The following is a 19698-nucleotide window of genomic DNA, read 5'->3' as shown; positions in this document are numbered from 1 at the left end:
TCCAGTGTAAAAATTAAAAGTAAGTATTTAAAGTAAAAAAAAAGTATTTACTAAGACAAAATTTTGTGTAAGAAGTGGGACCTGATATTTTTGTGACTCACCCTCTTGCATATGCATTTCTGTGAGTTTCTTTCTCACGGTGTGAAACATGGTGCCAACTACTAACTAATGTTTGCAACATGCAAAGTACTGCTAATTGCGGCAATATTTAACACTGAAAAAAAGGACGTTATTTTATTATCTTATGGGACTTATGGGAAACTATTATTATTATTGCTTATAATATTTGTCTTTTGCTATTGCAGCAATTATTGCTGAGGGGTTAATAATTAATTTTCTGTTCTTTTTGAGTTACCTGGCTGCTGTTAGTTTTTCTGTATTATGTTTAGTTATTGTCCCTGTGGTTTTCCCCTCTGCTGTCTCTCATTTGGGCAGGTCAGTTTGTTGAGTTATGATATTTAGTTAAGTATTATTTTTTTTGAGCAGAATTCTGTTTAGTTGACCTCTGTTATAGGCTCAATTAGTTCTTAAAATAGCTTATTCTGTGACTGTATATTTTTGAAATGGGGCTATAATAAAACTCATATTTTGAAGAATACACCTGTTCCTGTATGTTCTTGGCTGCTTGGTCTCTAATACTCCACTTGTGTCAGTTTATTAGGAATGTCAGACAAAAATGTGATTAAAACATATAATTACCACAAACCCTGGAAACTTCACTCTAATGAAATCATGCAATATGCTAATTGTAACAAATCTTCTTTCAGCTCTTCACTTTTTGGCTTTGAGTTCATTTCAATGTACTATAGCTTCTGTGGCAGGAAATTTATTAGCTTTGTTCCAGGTGGTGACGTTACTAATGAAAAGAGTGTAGAGGTCCAGCTCATTCCCAACTAGCGAGGATGCCCTTCAGCAAGTAAAACAGGAGTTTCAAACTAACCAAATACATTAATCCCTGAAACTGACCATGTGTTCCATAATAGGAAGTACACATTCTCAATTATTGTGCAAGTATTTTGCTAATCTATAAACATTATAATAAGCGTGATGTCCAGTGGTATATCCAGGGTCTGTTTATGATGCCTCTGTTTTCCAGGGGAGCAGACTTTTTCAAAAACTGTAGGACGGAGAGTATAGAGAAGATTGGCTTTTAGGAGTATCTTTTTTATTTTCCAATGATCAGGATTTCATTATGATGAGCATCTTAGTTCAAGGTGTTCATGGAAATTACCCCTTAGACTCATGGATTATGGCACAGGTTCAAAGCCTGACCACATCACCAGAGCAGCGCTACAACCATGGCCACATCTGTACCCGAAGCATGTCAGTTACCGAAGCCTGTTTCCATTATAATGACTCTGTTTGTCAGACTAACACCGTAGGCCTACATTTAACGTGCATGTGTGTGTCAGTTGTTTAAAGGGTCATTGTGCTGGCTGTTTTACCATTTGACACTCAAAAGTGTTCCCAATGCCATATTCTGAAATCAATTCATTAAAATAAACTAACATCCAAATGACATCCTGACAAACTTGACTTTACTTGTAGAACTGTGATTATGTACAAATGTAGGTATAATATGCTTACATTTGCATCATGTAAAGTATATGGTATACATGACCTATATGTCTGGTTTCTCTCTGGCCTCCAGGACACTTCCTTATCAGTCCATCCAATCCTTGTCATCCATGATGAGTGAAGCTTAAACTCAGTGTTCCAGTTATATTTCCAAGTACGCCAAGTATTTTGCTAAACCAGATACTGCTGCAGTCATACTCTTATGTCTGGGTCACAATGCTTTTGCATTTCCTCACGTCCTATACACTTCCTGATATGAGCTGGAGTTGACTCACCAAGTTTGACAAGCTCTCTTGTAATGCCGATGTCAGGCTTTGAGTATTTTCACGGCAATATCAGTGGGGTGGGTGGGTTTGTTGATTTTAAATATTTACGCCGTAGCTGCATCCATTCAGTAGACGTGGTAAAAAGTCACCTCTGCTGAAATGTGCACAGCAGTTGAAATTTTCCCTATTCAAGTCTAAAGCCCAAGTTCAAGAGTCACATTGTGTTTTTTTTGCCCTGTCTCCCTCCCCTTATTCTCAACAAGTTTCATTTCAAGTCAATACAATTTTATTTATATAGAGCCAAATCACAACAACAGTTGCCGCAAGGTACTTTGTCTTCTAATATAAAAAAATGAATGCAAGGAAAACAGAGAAAATCCCTACAATTATGTGTCCCCCTACGAGCAAACACTTTGGGGACAGTGGGAAGGAAAAACTCGGGGAGGGGGAGCCATTTGCCGTGACCAGTTGGGGCCAGGCCAGGAATAAAGTCTATTAGATAGATAAGATGGAAACCACCTCATACACTTAATACCTACAGCATGCTGTAATCTGTAATAAAATATGGTTAACAGGATCAAACATCGCACTGACTGAGGTGAGTCAACAGTCAGAGCACACAAGATCATTTCATTAATGCTTTGCTTTGCTGTGATAAGCTCTGAAACCTGACTGAAACTCTTTAAACCACTGCTCTGCAAATCAGTAAGCTGTTTTACAAATACTCCTTCAAGAAATTTAGAGATAAAAAGAAATTTGGTGTATTATTATAGCTAAGACAGTTGGGTTAAGTGGTGGCTTTTCAAGTAACAGTTTAACTACTGCCCCCTTAAAAGCCTGTGGTATGTAGCCCATTAATAGAGTCAGACAGATTGTAATAAGACTGAAGCATTAATTACTTCCATTCTTAGAGCTGTCTTATAGAAATGGGGTCTAATAGACACTTTGATGGTTTGTATGAAGTACTTAAGTTAGAGAAAAGAATCTAAATGGATATCAGTAGTAGTTGAAGTGACAGTGCATAATGTGTCTGTGAAGGTTCTCAGACATCCAGGTCATCGTAGTCTACGGAGCTTGGAAAAAAAACGTCTGGACTTTTTAAAGTTTCCTTGAAGACGTTTCACCTCTCATCTGAGAAGCTTCTTCAGTTCTAAGCATAATTGTTGGAGAGTCCAATTTCTGGTCGTCCCTAGTTGGTGTCTGGTCTTCTTTTTGTGCATCTTTGCTGACTTGATGAAAGACCAATTAGGATTACCACATGTTTTAAGAGCCTGGGCCATCTGACCTCAATAAATCTCATGATAGGACTGGGCTAGGTTTCACACCTTGGCTCCTGTGACTCAGTAGAGGATCAATAGGGGGTCCATGACCCTTTTGGGGACACTCTCATAGGGACTCTCCACCAATTTTTCTTTAACCTGATAGCTCTTAGCACCTGTTATTGTGATTGTATTGTTCTGTGAGTCATGCTATTTTTCAATCTTTAAAACAAATAAAAAGATTTGAAATTTGAACACTTAAAACACTGGGAAGCCTTTTTTACTATTAATTTATTAATATTAAAATTCATTAATTTTTAGTACTAATTAGTATCAGATAGTGGAATCCACTGGTATACTGTTATCACTTTCACGATTCATTAACCGTAAGACCTTTCTAGACTCCCTTAAGACTCCCTCAAGGTGGTGTTGGAGAGGCGGATGTTGTCCAAGATAAAGACAATGTTGGATAACACCTCCCACCCACTCCATGACATGCTGGTCAGTCACAGGAGCACGTTCAGTGAGAGACTGAGATTACCGAAAAGCACCACTGAACGACACAGGAAATCTTTCCCGCCTGTGGCCATCTCCCTGTACAACGCATCCACTTAACACACTGGTTACTGCTACAACTACACATGTTTCTTTTACAGCTATTTATTAATGAGTGACTTTGTATATATATATATGTATATATTGTACTATTCTTAGTTAGCGTATTGTCTGTCTTGTTAATGTTTGTTTATAATGGAGCACTGTAACAAAAAAAATAATTTCCCCCAGGGATCAATAAAGTATTCTGATTCTGATTCTGATTTCTGTTTGTGGAGGATTAATTCCATCATGTTTCACATCATGTTTTTAGTGAGAATCCTCAATAAACTTTATTTCAACATTGTTAATATATAATCTTATATTATTATTTAAGATTGAAATTCAAATTCAGCTTGCACTTATAAAGATCATATACCTTCATTTTTTTGGCTTCTGCACGACTCTTGTAGCAAAACTCGACCAGTGCCACCATCATGGCTAATCCCAGACCTCCAACCAGGATGTAGAAGACTCCTGCTACATTACTAAGAGAGAGTGCGCTGGTCTTCTCCTAGTATGCACACACACAAACACACACACACACACACACACACACACACACACACAAGGAAGAAAAATCATCAGAAACCCCAGAGAAAGTTCTAGCGGCATGCTCTTATATTAATAGCTAACTTTATTTACTGGGAAGGTCTACTCAAAAGTAGACTCAAACTGAACCTAAATCAGTCAAGCTAAATATATTATAAATGACCTAGATTAAAACTTTACATGTAGAACACTGTCCTCAACCTTAATCATTCTGTGTCTCTGCATATAAGAAATATTTCAAGCCTTTTTTGTTTTATTTTTTAATGATTATGGCCTCAAGTTAATGAAAATCAAAAAGCCAGGATCTCAGATTATTAGAATATTTCAAAGTGATTATTGCAACCTTGGTGTCAAAAAGGTCAGGAACTGGGACAAGCTTCACAATACTAAATAATGATAACAGAAATAAATTTTATCTGTCACCCCCTCCTTTGATTTTTTTACGTTACCGTGTTGGAGAGGTTTGCATGCCCTAGTGATCCTGGAAGTTATGTTTCTAGGGCCGATGGCACCTCGTAGGATCCTGGGTGAGAGGCTAAGAGCAATTCAGAACAGTCTTATGATGATTGAAAAACCAAGGGCCCAAGTTACCTTTCTTGAGCTCCACAGTGGAGCGAGGGCAAGAGCCTGAGAACAAAGAGCCTGCAATAGAGGTATGGTAATGGCTGGGGTGTTGGGAAAGTAGAGGCCCTGATGTTCTGAAATTTAGCTTTCAAATTTGGCTACAGGGACACGCAATCTGACCTCTTTAAAGGGGAAGGACCTTGAGCTTGTCCATGAAGTTGAGAGAGACATGAGGTTGAGTTGGACTCACCTAATCACGTAACTTGCACATCTTAGGTTCTAAAACCAGCTATATGTATTGAACACTTAGATGAAGAGAGGAGCTGAACCTGTAACTGTTTAGTATCTGGTAGTCAGTTGGATCAGGTAGCGGGGGAAGAAGCCCGACACATCAGTTGCACAATAAAATACACTGAGTGAGCTGGCTACGGCCCAGATCTGTGAGATCTTCAACTCCCACAGCAGCATCAACATCATTCCAAGGCAGGCTGGGTACAGTGTTTGAATGGACAGTATTATTCATCTAAGACTAAAGCAGCTGTCGGGAACTATTGTCATAAGGTAATTGGTGGATGAGGGGAACAACTTGCACATCACTTGGCCCTGCACCCAGAGAGACCACCAATCTGTTCACTCTGTGTTCCTCAAGGCTCTTGCCGTTTTGGCCCTGTCTTGGTTGATATGCCTCTTTAACACTGTGAAGGTCTGGGGTGGTACCTCTGGATTGGCAAACTAGAGTGATGGTTCCTCTTTTTAAGAAAAGGGACTGGTAGTTGTGGTAAAACTTCAAGGGGTATCAACTTCTCAGCTTTCTGGTTGTGGAACATCAGAGCAGTTCTCCTCTTGTGGAAATTGGAGCAGACATGGGAATTTGCCCAATTAAACAGAATACATGTGTGTGGCAGAAGTGTGGTCCATGGCTCAGCTGCAGGGGAGGGGTGGAGCAGTGAGCTCAAGGGGCAGTGACAGGGAGGTTGGTGGCACAGGTGTGTTTTGTTTTAGTTATTGAGCTCTTTCTCTCTTCCTGTGTGATTTAGTGAAGCCGGAGCAGAGAGTGGAGAGGTGTGTCAGAGTGCAGCTGGAAAGCTGCGCCCATGGGTGCCGAGCCAGAATAACGACAAAGAAATTGTCAGCAGTGTGTGTCACAGCAATAAAAAGGGAAAATAAAAATAATAAACAGTGTGTCCACTTTTGGTCCATCTTCACACTGGTGCCAAAAACCCTGTTGCCATGTCGGACCCGCAAGCCATGCCACTAGTGCAGCCACTGCAGATTCCAGGCCTGCCGGATGATGGAGGAGGAGCAACCGTTTGCCTGGGCCTGGAACCTGCATGATGCGGCGGCGAGGTGGCTACAGCCCGGGCAGTCCAGAAGGGGAGGCACACATGCTAGGGAAAGTTGTGCAGGAGCAGTCCATGGAAAAGGGCTGTCTGCAGACACATCGCGGTGGGTGCATTGCCACCAGTCCGCGAGTGTGGGGGTGGCGGTCCTTTTTGCTGGCAGCCAGAGCGGAGGGGCCAGAGAGGGCAAGACAGCCAACAGGGACACAGGCCCTGGTGACAGTGCTGAGGCGATGGTTTCCAGCAACTGCTCCGGTGGAGCGCGCCCTACACTGCACCCCACTAACCCCTTTCTCTCCATTCTGCCTTCCCAGGGCCCGGAAGGGGCTGGCGCTGCACCCTAGCTATGGAGGGCGGCACATTGTTTATTGTTAGAAGACAGGCTATATCGAGTGAGCCGTGACACTCGCACGGAGGAGACACACACCCAGTTGTTGGTACCACAAAGCCGCCGAGAAATGATTTTCCAGGCAGCTCACTATAACCCTGCCTGGAAATAGGGTATATGGGATTTGACAAGACTCTGGAGCAAATTATGACCCAATTTTATTGGCCAGGTATCCGAGAGGATGTGCACCGCTGGTGCGCATCTTGTCCGGAATGCCAACTCATTAACCAGCCAGCCATACCAAAAGTGCCTTTGCGCCCCCTACCATTATTGGAGGTCCCATTTGAAAGTATTGGCATGGACCTCATCGGGCCATTTCACCGGAGTACAAGTGGCTATCACTTTGTATTGGTTCTAGTGGATTATGCAACGCCAGAAACACCCAGAAAAGTGTCGTTGCAAACCATCACTGCAAAGAGTGTGGTGCAGGCACTGTTTCAGGTCATCTCCCGAGTCCGTATTCCGAAAGAAATACTGACTGACCAAGGCATGTGGTTCATGTCTGAAGGAACTGTACAAATCATGGGGCATTAAATCTATTCAGACCAGCGTCTACCACCCTCAGACTGACGGGCTGGTGGAGTGGCTGAATAAGACTTTAAAGTTCATGATTCTGAAGTTCATACATGAGGATGAACGCAATTGGGATCACTGGTTAGACCCTCTGCTAGTTGCAGTGCGGGAGGTGCCCCAGGCCACCATGGGATTTTCTCCCTTTGAACTACTGTTTGCCAGGAAGCCGTGTGGGGTGCTCAACCTAATTCATGAAAGCTGGGAGGAAGGTCCAGCAATGTCAGCAGCATCTGTATAACTGTGCTTATATTACTACCTTCTTCTAGCTCTAAACTACTCACAAAGTGGCAAGGGCCCTTTGTGGTCACACAGCGAATGGGGAACGTTGACTATGAGGTCTCGTGGTTGGACAGAGAGGGGGCCACACAGATTTGTCATCTCAACCGCCTTAAAGCATGGAGAGAGACTAAAACTGTGTCTCTGGTGAGCCGGGTCAAGGAGAGAGATAAGTTGGGGCAGGAAGTACCAAATTGCACCATTCTCACCTCCCTCCATTGCAACGACCATCTCACACAGGCCCAGAGAGCTGATGTTGCCACATTGCAACAGTGCTTTGCAGACATGTTCTCCCCCCTGACCAGCTGTACGTCTCTCATCAAGCATAATTTTGAAACGCAACTTGGCGTGACAGTGCATTCATGACCCTACAGGCTTCCTGAACATAAAAGACAAATTGTTCAGATGGAATTGGCTGAAATGCTAAAAATGGGAGTAATAGAAAAGTCAAACAGCACCTGGTGTAGCCTCATAGTTCTTGTAGTGAAGAAAGATGGGTCTATATGGTTCTGTGTCGACTATCAAAAGATGAATAAAGTGTCATGCTTTGATCCTTAACCCATCCCCTGGGTTGACGAGCCCATGGACCAGTTGGGCACGGCCAGTTTTTTCATGACACTGAATTTAACCAAGGGCTACTCACAGTTTCTCTTATCTGCAGAGTTCATGGAAAAAGTGGCCTTCTCCACTTTTGTATGGTTTTTGCCAGTTCGGTACACTTCTTTTTGGCTTGTTTGGGCCCCGGCCAAATATCAGCACCTCATGGACTGGGTGCTGCGGCTGCACACTGCATATGCTGCCGCCTACCTGGATGATGTTATCATCTACCGTGACACCTGGGCGGAGCATGTGCAGTGGGTGGCAGTGGTCCTGGAGTCCCTGAGGCAGGCGGGGCTCACAGCCAACCCGAAGAAGTGTGCAGTTGGACAGAGGGAGGTACAGTATCTGGGGTACCACATGGGAGCCAGGCAGGTGCGTCCACAGGTGGAAAAGACAGCAGCTACTGCACCCTGCCTGCGCCCCAAGACAAAAAAAGAAGTGAGACGGTTCCTGGGGCTGACAGGTTACTATCACTGGTTTGTGCCCGGGTTTTTTGACCTGACCAGCCTCTTGACTAATCTCACCCGAAAGGGTGCTCAAGATCTGGTCCAGTGGACACGGCTGTGCTAGGCGTTTGAGCAGGTGAAAAAATATCTCAGTGGGGAGCCACTGCTCCACACTCCAAACTTTTCTGTCCCTTTTCTTCTGCAGACTGATGCCTCAGAGCGCTGGGGGCCGTTTTGTCCCAGCAGGCAAGGAGGGTCGACCGGCCCGTACCCTACATCAGCTGGAAGGAAAAGGAGTGCCTGATGTTTCTGGCTCCCCAGCCTCAGTTGGGCGGTGGTGGTGTGTGGCGGAGGTGTGGTCCATGGCTCAGCTGCAGGGGAGGGGTGGCACAGGTGTGTGGTGTTTTAGTTAATGAGCTCTCTTTTCCAGCTGGAAAGCTGCACGCATAGGTGCTGAGCCGGGAAAAACGACAAAGAAACTGTGTGTGTCACGGCAATAAAAAGGGAAAATAAAATGGCCTGTATTTGTATAGCGCTTTACTAGTCCCTAAGGACCCCAAAGCGCTTCACACATTCAGTCATCCACCCATTCACACACACATTCACACACTGGTGATGGCAGCTACATTGTAGCCACAGCCACCCTAGGGCGCACTGATAGAGGCGAGGCTGCCAGACACTCGCGCCACCGGGCCCTCTGACCACCACCAGTGGGCAACGGGTGAAGTGTCTTACCCAAGGACACAACAATGTGTTTTGTGGACTTGAAAAGGCATTTGACAGTGTCCATCGGGATGTACCTCCAAGTCTGATGTCATGATTTTCAGCTGGAAATAGATGGACTGCCCACTATGGGTTAGGAATGAGATGCTGCGTGGAGGAGTATTTTGAAGTCTTGCAAGTGAGGGAAGGGAGGAGTAGGAGATTAACAACAAACTGGTAGCGCCTCAGTGACAGATCTTTACCTTGATACCTATAAATTTTGTTTCAGAGATAGTTCCTTCCTCAATGGGCAGAAAAGGTCTGTTAATACACTTTTTGGTTAGCATTATACATGTGAATATTGTTGAACTGTCTCTGTTCTTGACATTACCTAAAGCAAGTAATCCATACTAACTACTGTGGAGTCTTACCGTGTATATTGAATGTGTGAACAGACAGTGTGTTTGACTGACCCACAGACATAAAACTAACCTTATTTGTGGAGTCCTTGAAGCCACATTCTCCTTTATCGTACCACCACTTGTTTTTCATCTTGTCTAGGGTCCCTTGCTCATTCAGTTTCAATACGGCAAGGTTTACTGGCACTCTTCAATGGGAATAACATAAATAACATCATTATCAATGTTATCTTATGTTATTAATGAGGCAGCGGTTCTCAAACTCTGGTCTAGCCACCAAGACAGGTCCCTCATGTGCTACTAATTATTCATCATTAAAACTTTCATTGCAGTATTTGAAAAGATTACTTTCAATGTAAAGATCGTCTAATGGCTTTCTTTATTTTGTATGAGACACCTTTTAGCAAGTTCACTGTCTGCTGATTGTCAAATATTAAATACTAAAAATATTTAGACTTGACCATGAACAGGAAGTCTGTAAAGACTCTGTGGAATAATCTTGTTTAATTTGGCAAAGCTGCTTAAAGAAAATCTTGTGTTGTCAGGGCCTTTCTGCTTGGCACTGGAGACAGAGAATGAGATGTGCTCAGCGAAAAGGCTTTCTGCTTTTTCAGTAGCAGTACTCCTCCAGGGCAGAGCCATTGATAAATAGAGTTTGGGCAGTTGCACAATCTCTTTATCGACAGCTCTTCTCCTGCACTGTTGCTACCATCTGGTGTGAGGTCACCTGACCCTGATCTGTAAGTCCTCATCTGCCTGCAAGTGTGCTCTGAACCTGACCTCAACCAAACAGGGGCAACATATCAGTAAAAGAAGCATTACAGACTACAATGCTACATGTTCTGGTTCCTTATTGCATCTGCTAAATCTAGTAGTTCAAGCGTATTAGTTTTTCTTTGTTCTTCAATTTCTGTAGGGGGTTACAGCTAGCTACTTGTGTTTGATGTCACATGTGGCATTGTAACTCTGTTTCTTCTTTACACTTTTTACATTTAATAACCCAGTGTCACCTGTGTGTTGTGTGCTGTAGTGTATGTGTGTGTGTGTGTATTAACCTTGCTCTCCCCTCCTCCGCTGCCGCATTCTCCCTTGTCATACCACCACTTGTTTTTCAGTTTGTCCAGCAGCCCCTGCTCGTTCAACTTTAACACCGCCAGGTTCACCGCATTTCTACATGAACACAGTGGCTGTTAGCAGTTCAACTCTTGCCAGTGTCTGTCCTCCTGCTGATATGCATGTTAATAGGATGTAAATAATAATAATTACTGTAAACACAATAGAGATAAAAGGAAATCGATTTTCTCATAACAGTTATCTTGAAGTAATATTTATATGATATGGTGTTTTGGTGGCTACACTCATGGAAATCAGAATGTTGTATGGTATGTCAAATTTATATTTGTCGTTATAAAACAGAGATACACAGAGATGGATTTTTGGTTCTCATACAGTTGTCAAAAGTTTACATTCATCACTGAGATGAATGCCATAGTAATTTGGGGCTTTTATATATAAATATATCAAACTAAAACAAATACCTGGATCTCAAATATCTATAAAGATTACTTGAAAATATAACACTGAATGTGTGCAAGGTTGGAGTCAATATATTTTTGTAGTGTGGGGCTTAAAATCTACATAACTGCACTGTTAGGATTTAAAAGTACCAGTCGTACGCAGAAGTTGAGTGAGCAGTGCTTTGTCTTCCTGCCAGGTCCTCTTAAATCACATCTATTGACTTCAGAGGGTTAAGATAGTGTTTGTATATTTTTGAGTCCGCATGTAAACCTTTGACCATGTGGATTATAAAAAATAAATTTAAACTTGTGCATCCAATTCTTGTTTTTTTAAGTAATTGAAGATATATGCTGTACAATTATTCCACCCTGAAAAAAACCCCAGTTGTTCTTGCTCTGTAATTAAAGTAAGTAGAGTGCCCCTGATATCTTAGTATATTAGGTGTTAGCAGTGTGTTACGGAGGATGAAATAGACTGTCACTCAAACCTCCAGTGTAGAATTTAGCACTTTTTAAATAGCTTTTATTTTTATTAAACTGCTGCCCAATCCTGCCCATTTATACAACTGCAATCATTCATCAAATTGTTTTGATTTCTCTAACTACACCTATGTAAAAAGTGTGAATCTGAACATAACATTCACACTTGAAATAGCTTTCAGGGTGATTCTAGTAAATGGCAATGATTAGGTCATTTTTTCGATATTTTGTAAAAGTTACAGCAATGAAAAATGATTGCATAATTAAACTCGGAGTAGCTGGAAAAGTGAAAGTGAGAGGTTTTGTAATTTGGTAAGACATATGTCTAGGGCTAGGTTAATGCCTTTGCAGATTACCAGTAATACTTTATTGGTATTATGGCATACCTTAGAATGATATGAAATATATTTAGAATGGTGAGCTGCTCAAATTCCAATTATAAATATCCATTATAAACCAGCATACCTTTATTATAATAAACTAGTACCTACTCTATAATAATGTTCCACATAACCAGACTAGGAGCTGATTGCACACACATTGTCAGTGTCATCTCATACTGATGCTTGGTCTTGAGTCCCTTTTAATCATATTTGCATTTAATGGTAGTGCCATTTTAAAATATTTTCTACCAACTGGAATTGTACAGGCTTGTTCAGTTTTGGTGGTTCTAAGCCTGTATGTATGCTATATTTCCATCCTGATACAAAAACAGTCCCATTTAAATATATATATATATAGATCTTGGATTAGATTACCAGATCATTCAAGGCACTGGTTGCCACTAGCAGCACCGTTAATAAAGAGGGTACTGGTAGAAACTATGAAGCAACAGTCAAGGAGAGGAGGAAAGACAGCTGATAAAGTAGGAGTATGAAGTTGAGAATCTAAACTGTGACTATTGTGGTGAAGGGAGGAATGAGTCTGAAATGATACAGAGAAGGAATTATTAATATATACATTTGTGCAAGTGATGAGGCAGAAGAGGATTAAAGCCAATAGCATAAGCAGCTATGGCTAACAGGAAGAAAAGGTCATCTGGTAATTCCGAGGTAGGTTGTTTGCACCCTGGCATTTCCAGTCAGCATATCAAAATGTCCTTTGGCAAGATACTGAACCAGTAAACACTAATTAAAATATATCTCAAATAATCAATGAACCTGCCAGGTCTAATATAAAGAACATTCCCTGAACTGTAATTTATCTTTTGTACTAATGGAAGTGACAGCGTCATTGGAGGTGTTATTGATTTAGGGCTTGAGCTACGATCCTATTGCATGTTACAGAAAAACCACCTTAAAGGAACCTAGAATTATTTTTAAGGGAAAAACAAGCTATTTCGCACAGTCTCACAGAAGCCAGCAGACCTGGGGAGGGAACTTAAAGGAGAATGCCTGGTGGCCGTGGCAACCCAAAGAGATAACCCACATAGCAGACAGGTCTGGCCTGGATCTGGTATCAAGCCAGCACTGCTGGCTGACTTCTGGCATGGTAAGTGGTATGTCATCCAGATATGGGTTTCAAATGCAGGTTTGACAGGTTTGTGAGTGTACACTTTAGCCAAAACCTAGTGAGGTTTACTCATGCTTATTACTGGGTGGTTGTATCTCAGGAGGTAGAGCAAATCACCTACTAATCCAAAGGTTATTGGTTCTATCCCTGGCTTCTCCAGCCTGCATGTCAGGAGTATAAATGTAGTTAGGAATCACTCCGTTTAAAGAAAGTGTGTGATTGGGTGAATCTGGCATGTTGTATAGAGCACTTTGAGTAATCCATGAGAGTAGAAAAGTGCTATATAAGAATCAGTTCATTCACTGTCTGAGTTTTGTCATGTTACTTTTGCACTATTATGTTCCGGCACATGTTGTTATTACATGGCTTGATTAAGGTACACATTAGGCTGACATCTGGGCCAGAGCTGAAACTGTGTGTGTCTGCAACTGGCATTGTGCAGGCCCATGTGTGGGACACCTCTGGCAACCAAAGGGCCGTCATTCTTTGCAGTATGTGGGCCATGTGTAAGCACATTGTGTGGGCCATACCAATTTTGCTATGTGGGAACATTGGCCTGTTCTCTTGTGTGCTCGCTATCTGCAGGAGGCATAACAGGGGTTTGGTGCAGCTGGTGTCAGGCAGCAGTCAGGGACTGAGGCAACAGGGAGGTCCCATCTGAGCTGTGCTGAATGATATTCAAAGTGCAAAGAAGTCTTGGAGTCATCCAACCAGGTGGGGCAGCTGCCAGTACCCCACCTGGTTGGGTACTTGGGTACATCCTAGGTCGCTCGATGATTGATTTTGTAATTGTATCATCATATCTGCAACAATGGGCTCTGGAGATGTGGGCGAAGTGGGGAACTGAGCTGTTAATCAATTGCCACCTAGTAGTAGGTTGGATTAGGTGGCAGGGGAGGATGGTAGACAGGCCTGGCATGACCAAACGTATAGTGAGGGTGGACTGGGAGCTTCTGGCAGAAGCCCTGGCCTGTGAGATCTTTAACTTTCACCCCCAACAGAGCTTTGACAGCATTCCAATGCAGGCTGGGGACACTATGTTCTGTACTTCCACTGTTGTGCAGAGCTGTAGCTGCAATGTGGTTCGTGCCTATATAAAAAAAACTTGACTTTGACCTTGTCATAGTGGCAATCCCCAAACTAGATGGTGGAAAGCGGTTGTGAAGGGAGCAATCAACCTGAAAAGCAGTGTTATTGGGCGTGGTTAGTTTGTGTGACTGAAAACAGCTGACAAGTATCAGCAGCCAAAATGCACTTGGGCTCAAACAAAATCTTGGGTGTGGGAAGAATTCATTGAGGCCATAGAATGAGACTGTCAGCCTTGAAGTGATTCTGGTTACGTCAGGCAACTTAGGAGGAGAAAGCTGCACTCTACACATATTTACATAGTGTACAGTGCAGCTGAAGCACTGCTGACTTTGCTGATGATATGGTTTGGTGCTGATCCATCAGACTTTATCCTCCAACTGTCGCCAAAGAGCGACAAACTTTCTTTTAACAGGAAGAAACCTCCAGCAGGCTGAGCCTGAGTCTTGGACTTTCAAGTTCTGTTTATTTCTTAGTTTTTGCATTGTTTAGATTTTCACCTCTGCATCAATGCATAGTCTCTAATGGATGCATCTTAGCGTATCCTGGGGTTAGTGTCTTGCCAAAGGACATTTGGCATGCAGCCTGAAGCAGCCAGAGATTGAGCCACAAAGCTTGCAACTAGTAGATGACCGGCTCTACCTCCTGAGCCACAGTTTCCCTGCCTGCCTGTTTTCCCATGTGCTATTCTGTATTGCAAGGTATATATTATGTTGTATTTTGGACTTGTTTTTTCTTGTAGTCCCCTTCTGTCATGATGTGGAGTGTGATAGTGAGGAATGAGGACCTCAAATGCAGGATGCAAAGACAGAGTTCTAAAACAAAGCAAGCTGAATACAGCTGGATAAACCCCCATAATACAAAGTAACACAGTACAACATGAAAAACAATACAACATAATGGAACACAGGCAAACTAAGGTAATGAGTGAAGTGAAAACAAACAAACAAAAACAAAAAACAGAAATTAAGTCCAAAAACACGAACACAGGGTCATAGGACGTGACAAGTCTACGTGTAAAGTAACTTGTTTATCATAAACACCATATACTGATTAACGTAAATATTTTTTTAAGATTTCTAAAATCCTATGTTTGTTATGTGATCTAAAATCTTACTTATAGCCACTTATAGCAACTAATAATATAATCACTTATTTGTCAGTATTGCCATTCATATATTTTAAGTTTGATGCTTTGTATATACCAGTGTCCTACATTTTGTTTCTGAACAGAGCCCATCAGTGACTTAACACTGCTAATCTGTAACAGTGAAAAAATGAAAGAAAATCTGTATGCCTATGCTAGGAGCAGAGACCATGCAATTCAATACAGCAAGTAATTCAGTATTTAGCTCAAATCAAGACTTTTTCATAAGAGAAACTGTAGAAATGAAATGTGTGTCTCTCTACCATGATGTATACAGTGACAACAGAAATCCAATAAAGCTGTAAAGCTTCAGCAAAGTTTAGCATTCATTTAAAAAAATGAAATGTACGGATCCTAACACTCAACACTGAACTCAAAACCTTATAAAGATCTCTAAATTCATTGTTCTGACTTATAAGTCCAGCGTGTTAAATCCTAGTCCTTAGCAACCAGCAACTGTTGGCTAATACTCAAGTCCTGTTACTTACATATAGTTTAAAACATTCTTAAGGCCCATATCCTCATTGGGATTTCTTTGTTCCAATTAGCCACAATCTAAACAAACAATAGCAGTGAAGTTTTCCTTCAGTCTTCTATAACTAGATAGCAGAGGTGGTAAACGTACAGAAACGTAGTAGAAGTACGGAGTGTTAAAAATTACTACAGTAACGTTGAAATACTCAGTTCAATTCAATTATATTTATACAGCGCTAAATCACAACAACAGTCACCTCAAAGCGCTTTATATTGTAAGGTAGACCCAACAATAATATATCCCAGGGGTCAGCAACCTTTAACACCCAAAGAGCCATTTGGACCCGGTTTCCACGCAAAAGAAAACACTGGGAGCCGCAAATACTTTTTGACATCTAAAATGAAGATAACACTGTATATATTGTTTTTTACCTTTATGCTTTGTTTGAACAACTAAAGTGTGTTGTGTGGGCACCCGCAATCACGCCTCGCCAATCATGCCTCGCCGCCTTTATGTCTGCGCTATCTATGCTGTTGTGTTGGTGTGTGTCGGGCTGTGAGCTGAAAAGCTACAGCCGGCTGTATGCGTCAGCAACCGTGTGTGAAAAGTGGTCAATAGAGAGATGCTGAAAAGCGTGTTCATGCAAACATCGTCGGGTCTGCCGTGATATGTTTACAATGGCACTTCTGCTCCTGAACCTCTGCGCACAGCGTCTGCCAATTGGGGCTGTACGGAGTGACTTTCATCTTTACGCAGGACTGTAAGCTGTCCTCTGTGAGGTGTAAGCGGTGTTTGTTTTTAACATAGTTCATGGTGGAGAACAGCTGCTGACATAATGTGGATCCATAATTGGCCTACCTGGGGTTGAAAGTCTTGATAAATGCACGGCGTTTCGGCGGGTATACCGGCTTCCGCAAGTGTGACGCTTATTTTGAGCGATGAAAAAAATAAAAGAATATAATTTTATTTTTATTTCAATTTCAATATTTCAATATCACAATAATCTTCCAATTTAGAACTACAAGGTAAAAAAGAACTAACATAAATAAAATACACTTCAGCTAAATACTTCTAATTTATTTTCCCAAACAACGCGGAGCCGCACTATAAGGACTAAAGAGCCGCAGGTTGCCGACCCCTGATATATACAGAGGAAAAACCCAACAATCATATGACCCCCTATGAGCAAGCACTTTGGCGACAGTGGGAAGGAAAAACTCCCTTTTAACAGGAAGAAACCTCCAACAGAACCAAGCTCAGGGAGGGGCGGGGCCATCTGCTGCGACCGGTTGGGGTGAGAGAAGGAAGACAGGATAAAGACATGCTGTGGAAGAGAGACAAAGATTAATAACAGATATGATTCAATGCAGAGTGGTGTATTAACACATAGTGAGTGAGAAAGGAAACTCAGTACATCATGGGAATCCCCCAGCAGCCTACAACTATTGCAGCATAACGTCTATATTCTTAAGCAAAAAGGAAAGTTTTAAGTCTAATCTTAAAAGTAGAGATAGTGTCTGTCTCCCAAATCCAAACTGGAAGCTGGTTCCACAGAAGAGAGAGCCTGAAAACTGAAGGCTCTGCCTCCTATTCTACTTTTAAATACTCTAGGAACAACAAGTAGGCCTGCAGGGTGAGAGTAAAGTGCTCTAATGGGGTGATATGGTACTACAAGGTCATTAACATAAGATGGGGCCTGATTATTACAGACCTTGTATGTGAGGAGCAGGATTTTGAATTTAATTCTGTAACTAATGAGAAACCTAGGGTTATTCTTATTTACTCAATCAGTGATGAATAATAAGATGTTCTTATAAAGCACTAAACTATTTCTTCAGGCTAAATGATGATCTTCTACATTTGTGACACGCCATTTCCTCTCCGGCTTACGAGTTATCTGCTTTAACCTCCTAAGACCCGAACTCTTCCACGGCATGCATTTTTAGTTTCTCTTTGATATTTGGGCATATTGGGCCCCAGTGAATGTAAAAACAAAGAATTGCCAGATTTTTTTTTTTTTTTTTACCTTATTTTTGTTTTTAAGAAAAATAACGTAGCATAGAACAGCAGCAGTATAATGTCCTTGTAAGTTGATATCAGGCCCTTGTAGAGCAAAATTGAGTATTTGGGTCTAAATAACCCAAAATGTGATGTCCACATATGTGGACGCCAGGTCCTAGGAGGTTAAGCTACCACAGAGTCAAATAGTTCTGATTTGAGGCTCTATTTTTCCACAGGAGCTATAGTATCCAGAGTCATATGTAGTGAGGAGGTAAAATTATTAACAAGATAATCGACCTCTGTTGGAGTAGTGTCCAGGTAGCTGCTCTGCTCTGTGTTGGTACAGGGCATTGACGATGATAACAGTGGGTGAATTATATTCTTAAACTTAGTTACAGCGCTTTCAGAAAGACATCTACTTTGATAAAGTCCACTCTCCACTGCTGTGTAATCAATTATTGTAAATGTAAATGTTATCAGGAAATGATCAGACAGGAGAGGGTTTTCAGGAAACACTGTTAAATGTTCAGTTTCTATGCCATATGTTAAAACAAGATCTAGAGTGAGGGTGGGTTTAAAAATCTCTATCTCTGTCTCAAGCTCTCATTCTTCTCTCTCTGTGAAATACAGTCAATGGACCTTTAGCTACTAATGCACTGAGCTGCAAACTGCACTCACAGCAGCAGTTTGTGTGTTTCCTGATGTCTGTTAAGCTGATAGAAATGTAGCATTTGAAATTACATGCCACTTTAAAAAAAGTAATCCCTTTATGCTTACTCCTTTTCTGTACTGGTAGCTAGATGCTGAAGTACCACAAGCGCAATTTATGGACAAAAAAAAACAAACAAACAAACAAAAAGCCGCCAGCCCATATTAACACTTGAATATGGCACACGGTTTTATGTCTTTCATCTCTTTTTATGTGATACCTGGTGATTAATACATGAACAGGATTGTGTTGCATGTGTTTGCTATTTAGACTCAAATCGGTTTGATGTTTGATAGCCTACAATGACGTGAAATAATCATTTCCATTAAATGTGTTTAATCAAAAGTAATGAGGCCGCTTTGAAAATGTAAGGGGTATAATGTAAAGTGCAGATAATTAGAAATTTTACGTATGTACAGTAACAAAGTATTTGTACTTTGTTACTGTAATTTGAGCACTCAAAGTGCTTTCTAACTCCAAGCTTCATTCACCTATTCACAAACACAGTAATATAAGTACTTTTTGAACCTAACATTTATGCACTTATATCCCGAAAGATACATTGTAGGCAACTCACAGTGGTTCAGAATGTTGGACAAGGATACTTTAACATGCAGGCTGGAGGAGCCACCAACCTTTCAATTGGTAGACGATGGATTATGAAAGAGTGCGTTTGTGGAGCATGTGGCTAAAACGGACAAGTGTCCTGGCAGGAAAGTGACATATAAACTGTCATGGCGTGACTGGGAGGAACAGCCAAGCCAACACACTGATCTGAACCTGAGTGGTGTTCTCTCACAAAACTTTTAGGTTCACAGATTGTCCATGATGAACATTATGATCAAGTAAAACCATGTTTGTGATAAGAGTTAGAACCAGGATGCCATCAGTCACAAGTTGATGATTGATTTTGCAATTGTATCATTAGACCTGCTGTCATATCTTGCACATTTAGGTGAAAAGATCCATTCACCTGGTGGTGAACATATCAGGTGGGAGGGGAGGATGCCAGACAGGACTGGTGTATCTACATATAAAGTGAGGGTGTGCTGGGAACCTCATTCTGATCTCCCCAGTGCAGGAGACTTTTAATTTCTGGAGAAACTGAGTCTGAATGGACCATGTTGTGCATCTCTATTGCTGAGGAAAGTATGGGGCTGTGGCCACCAGGGAGCCAACACGCTGAAGGAGTCTGCTGACCTTGGCTAGCTTGT

The 19698-nt window shown here is 41.7% G+C and overlaps 1 protein-coding gene across 4 annotated transcripts in view; it reads right to left on the bottom strand.

Annotated features, from left to right (window-relative positions):
* Positions 1–19698, bottom strand: part of LOC102777039 (glutamate receptor 2-like) — an 84862-nt gene that overhangs the window by 18889 nt on the left and 46275 nt on the right. For 2 of the 4 annotated variants that reach the window (XM_035914820.2, XM_035914819.2), the window contains exons 17-18: positions 9631–9745; positions 4077–4211 (exon numbers count right to left, since the gene is read on the bottom strand). In XM_035914820.2, the coding sequence (XP_035770713.1) occupies positions 4077–4211; positions 9631–9745 (250 nt within the window). Of the gene's footprint in view, positions 1–4076; positions 4212–9630; positions 9746–10612; positions 10728–19698 lie in introns of all 4 variants that reach the window. The other 2 variants (XM_006806793.3, XM_006806792.3) reach the window with 1 other exon arrangement.

The sequence above is a fragment of the Neolamprologus brichardi genome, chromosome 6, assembly GCF_056152115.1.
Source record: "Neolamprologus brichardi isolate AB-2024 chromosome 6, ASM5615211v1, whole genome shotgun sequence".
NCBI lineage: Eukaryota > Metazoa > Chordata > Actinopteri > Cichliformes > Cichlidae > Neolamprologus > Neolamprologus brichardi.
This window is presented reverse-complemented; position numbering and strand designations above follow the sequence as displayed.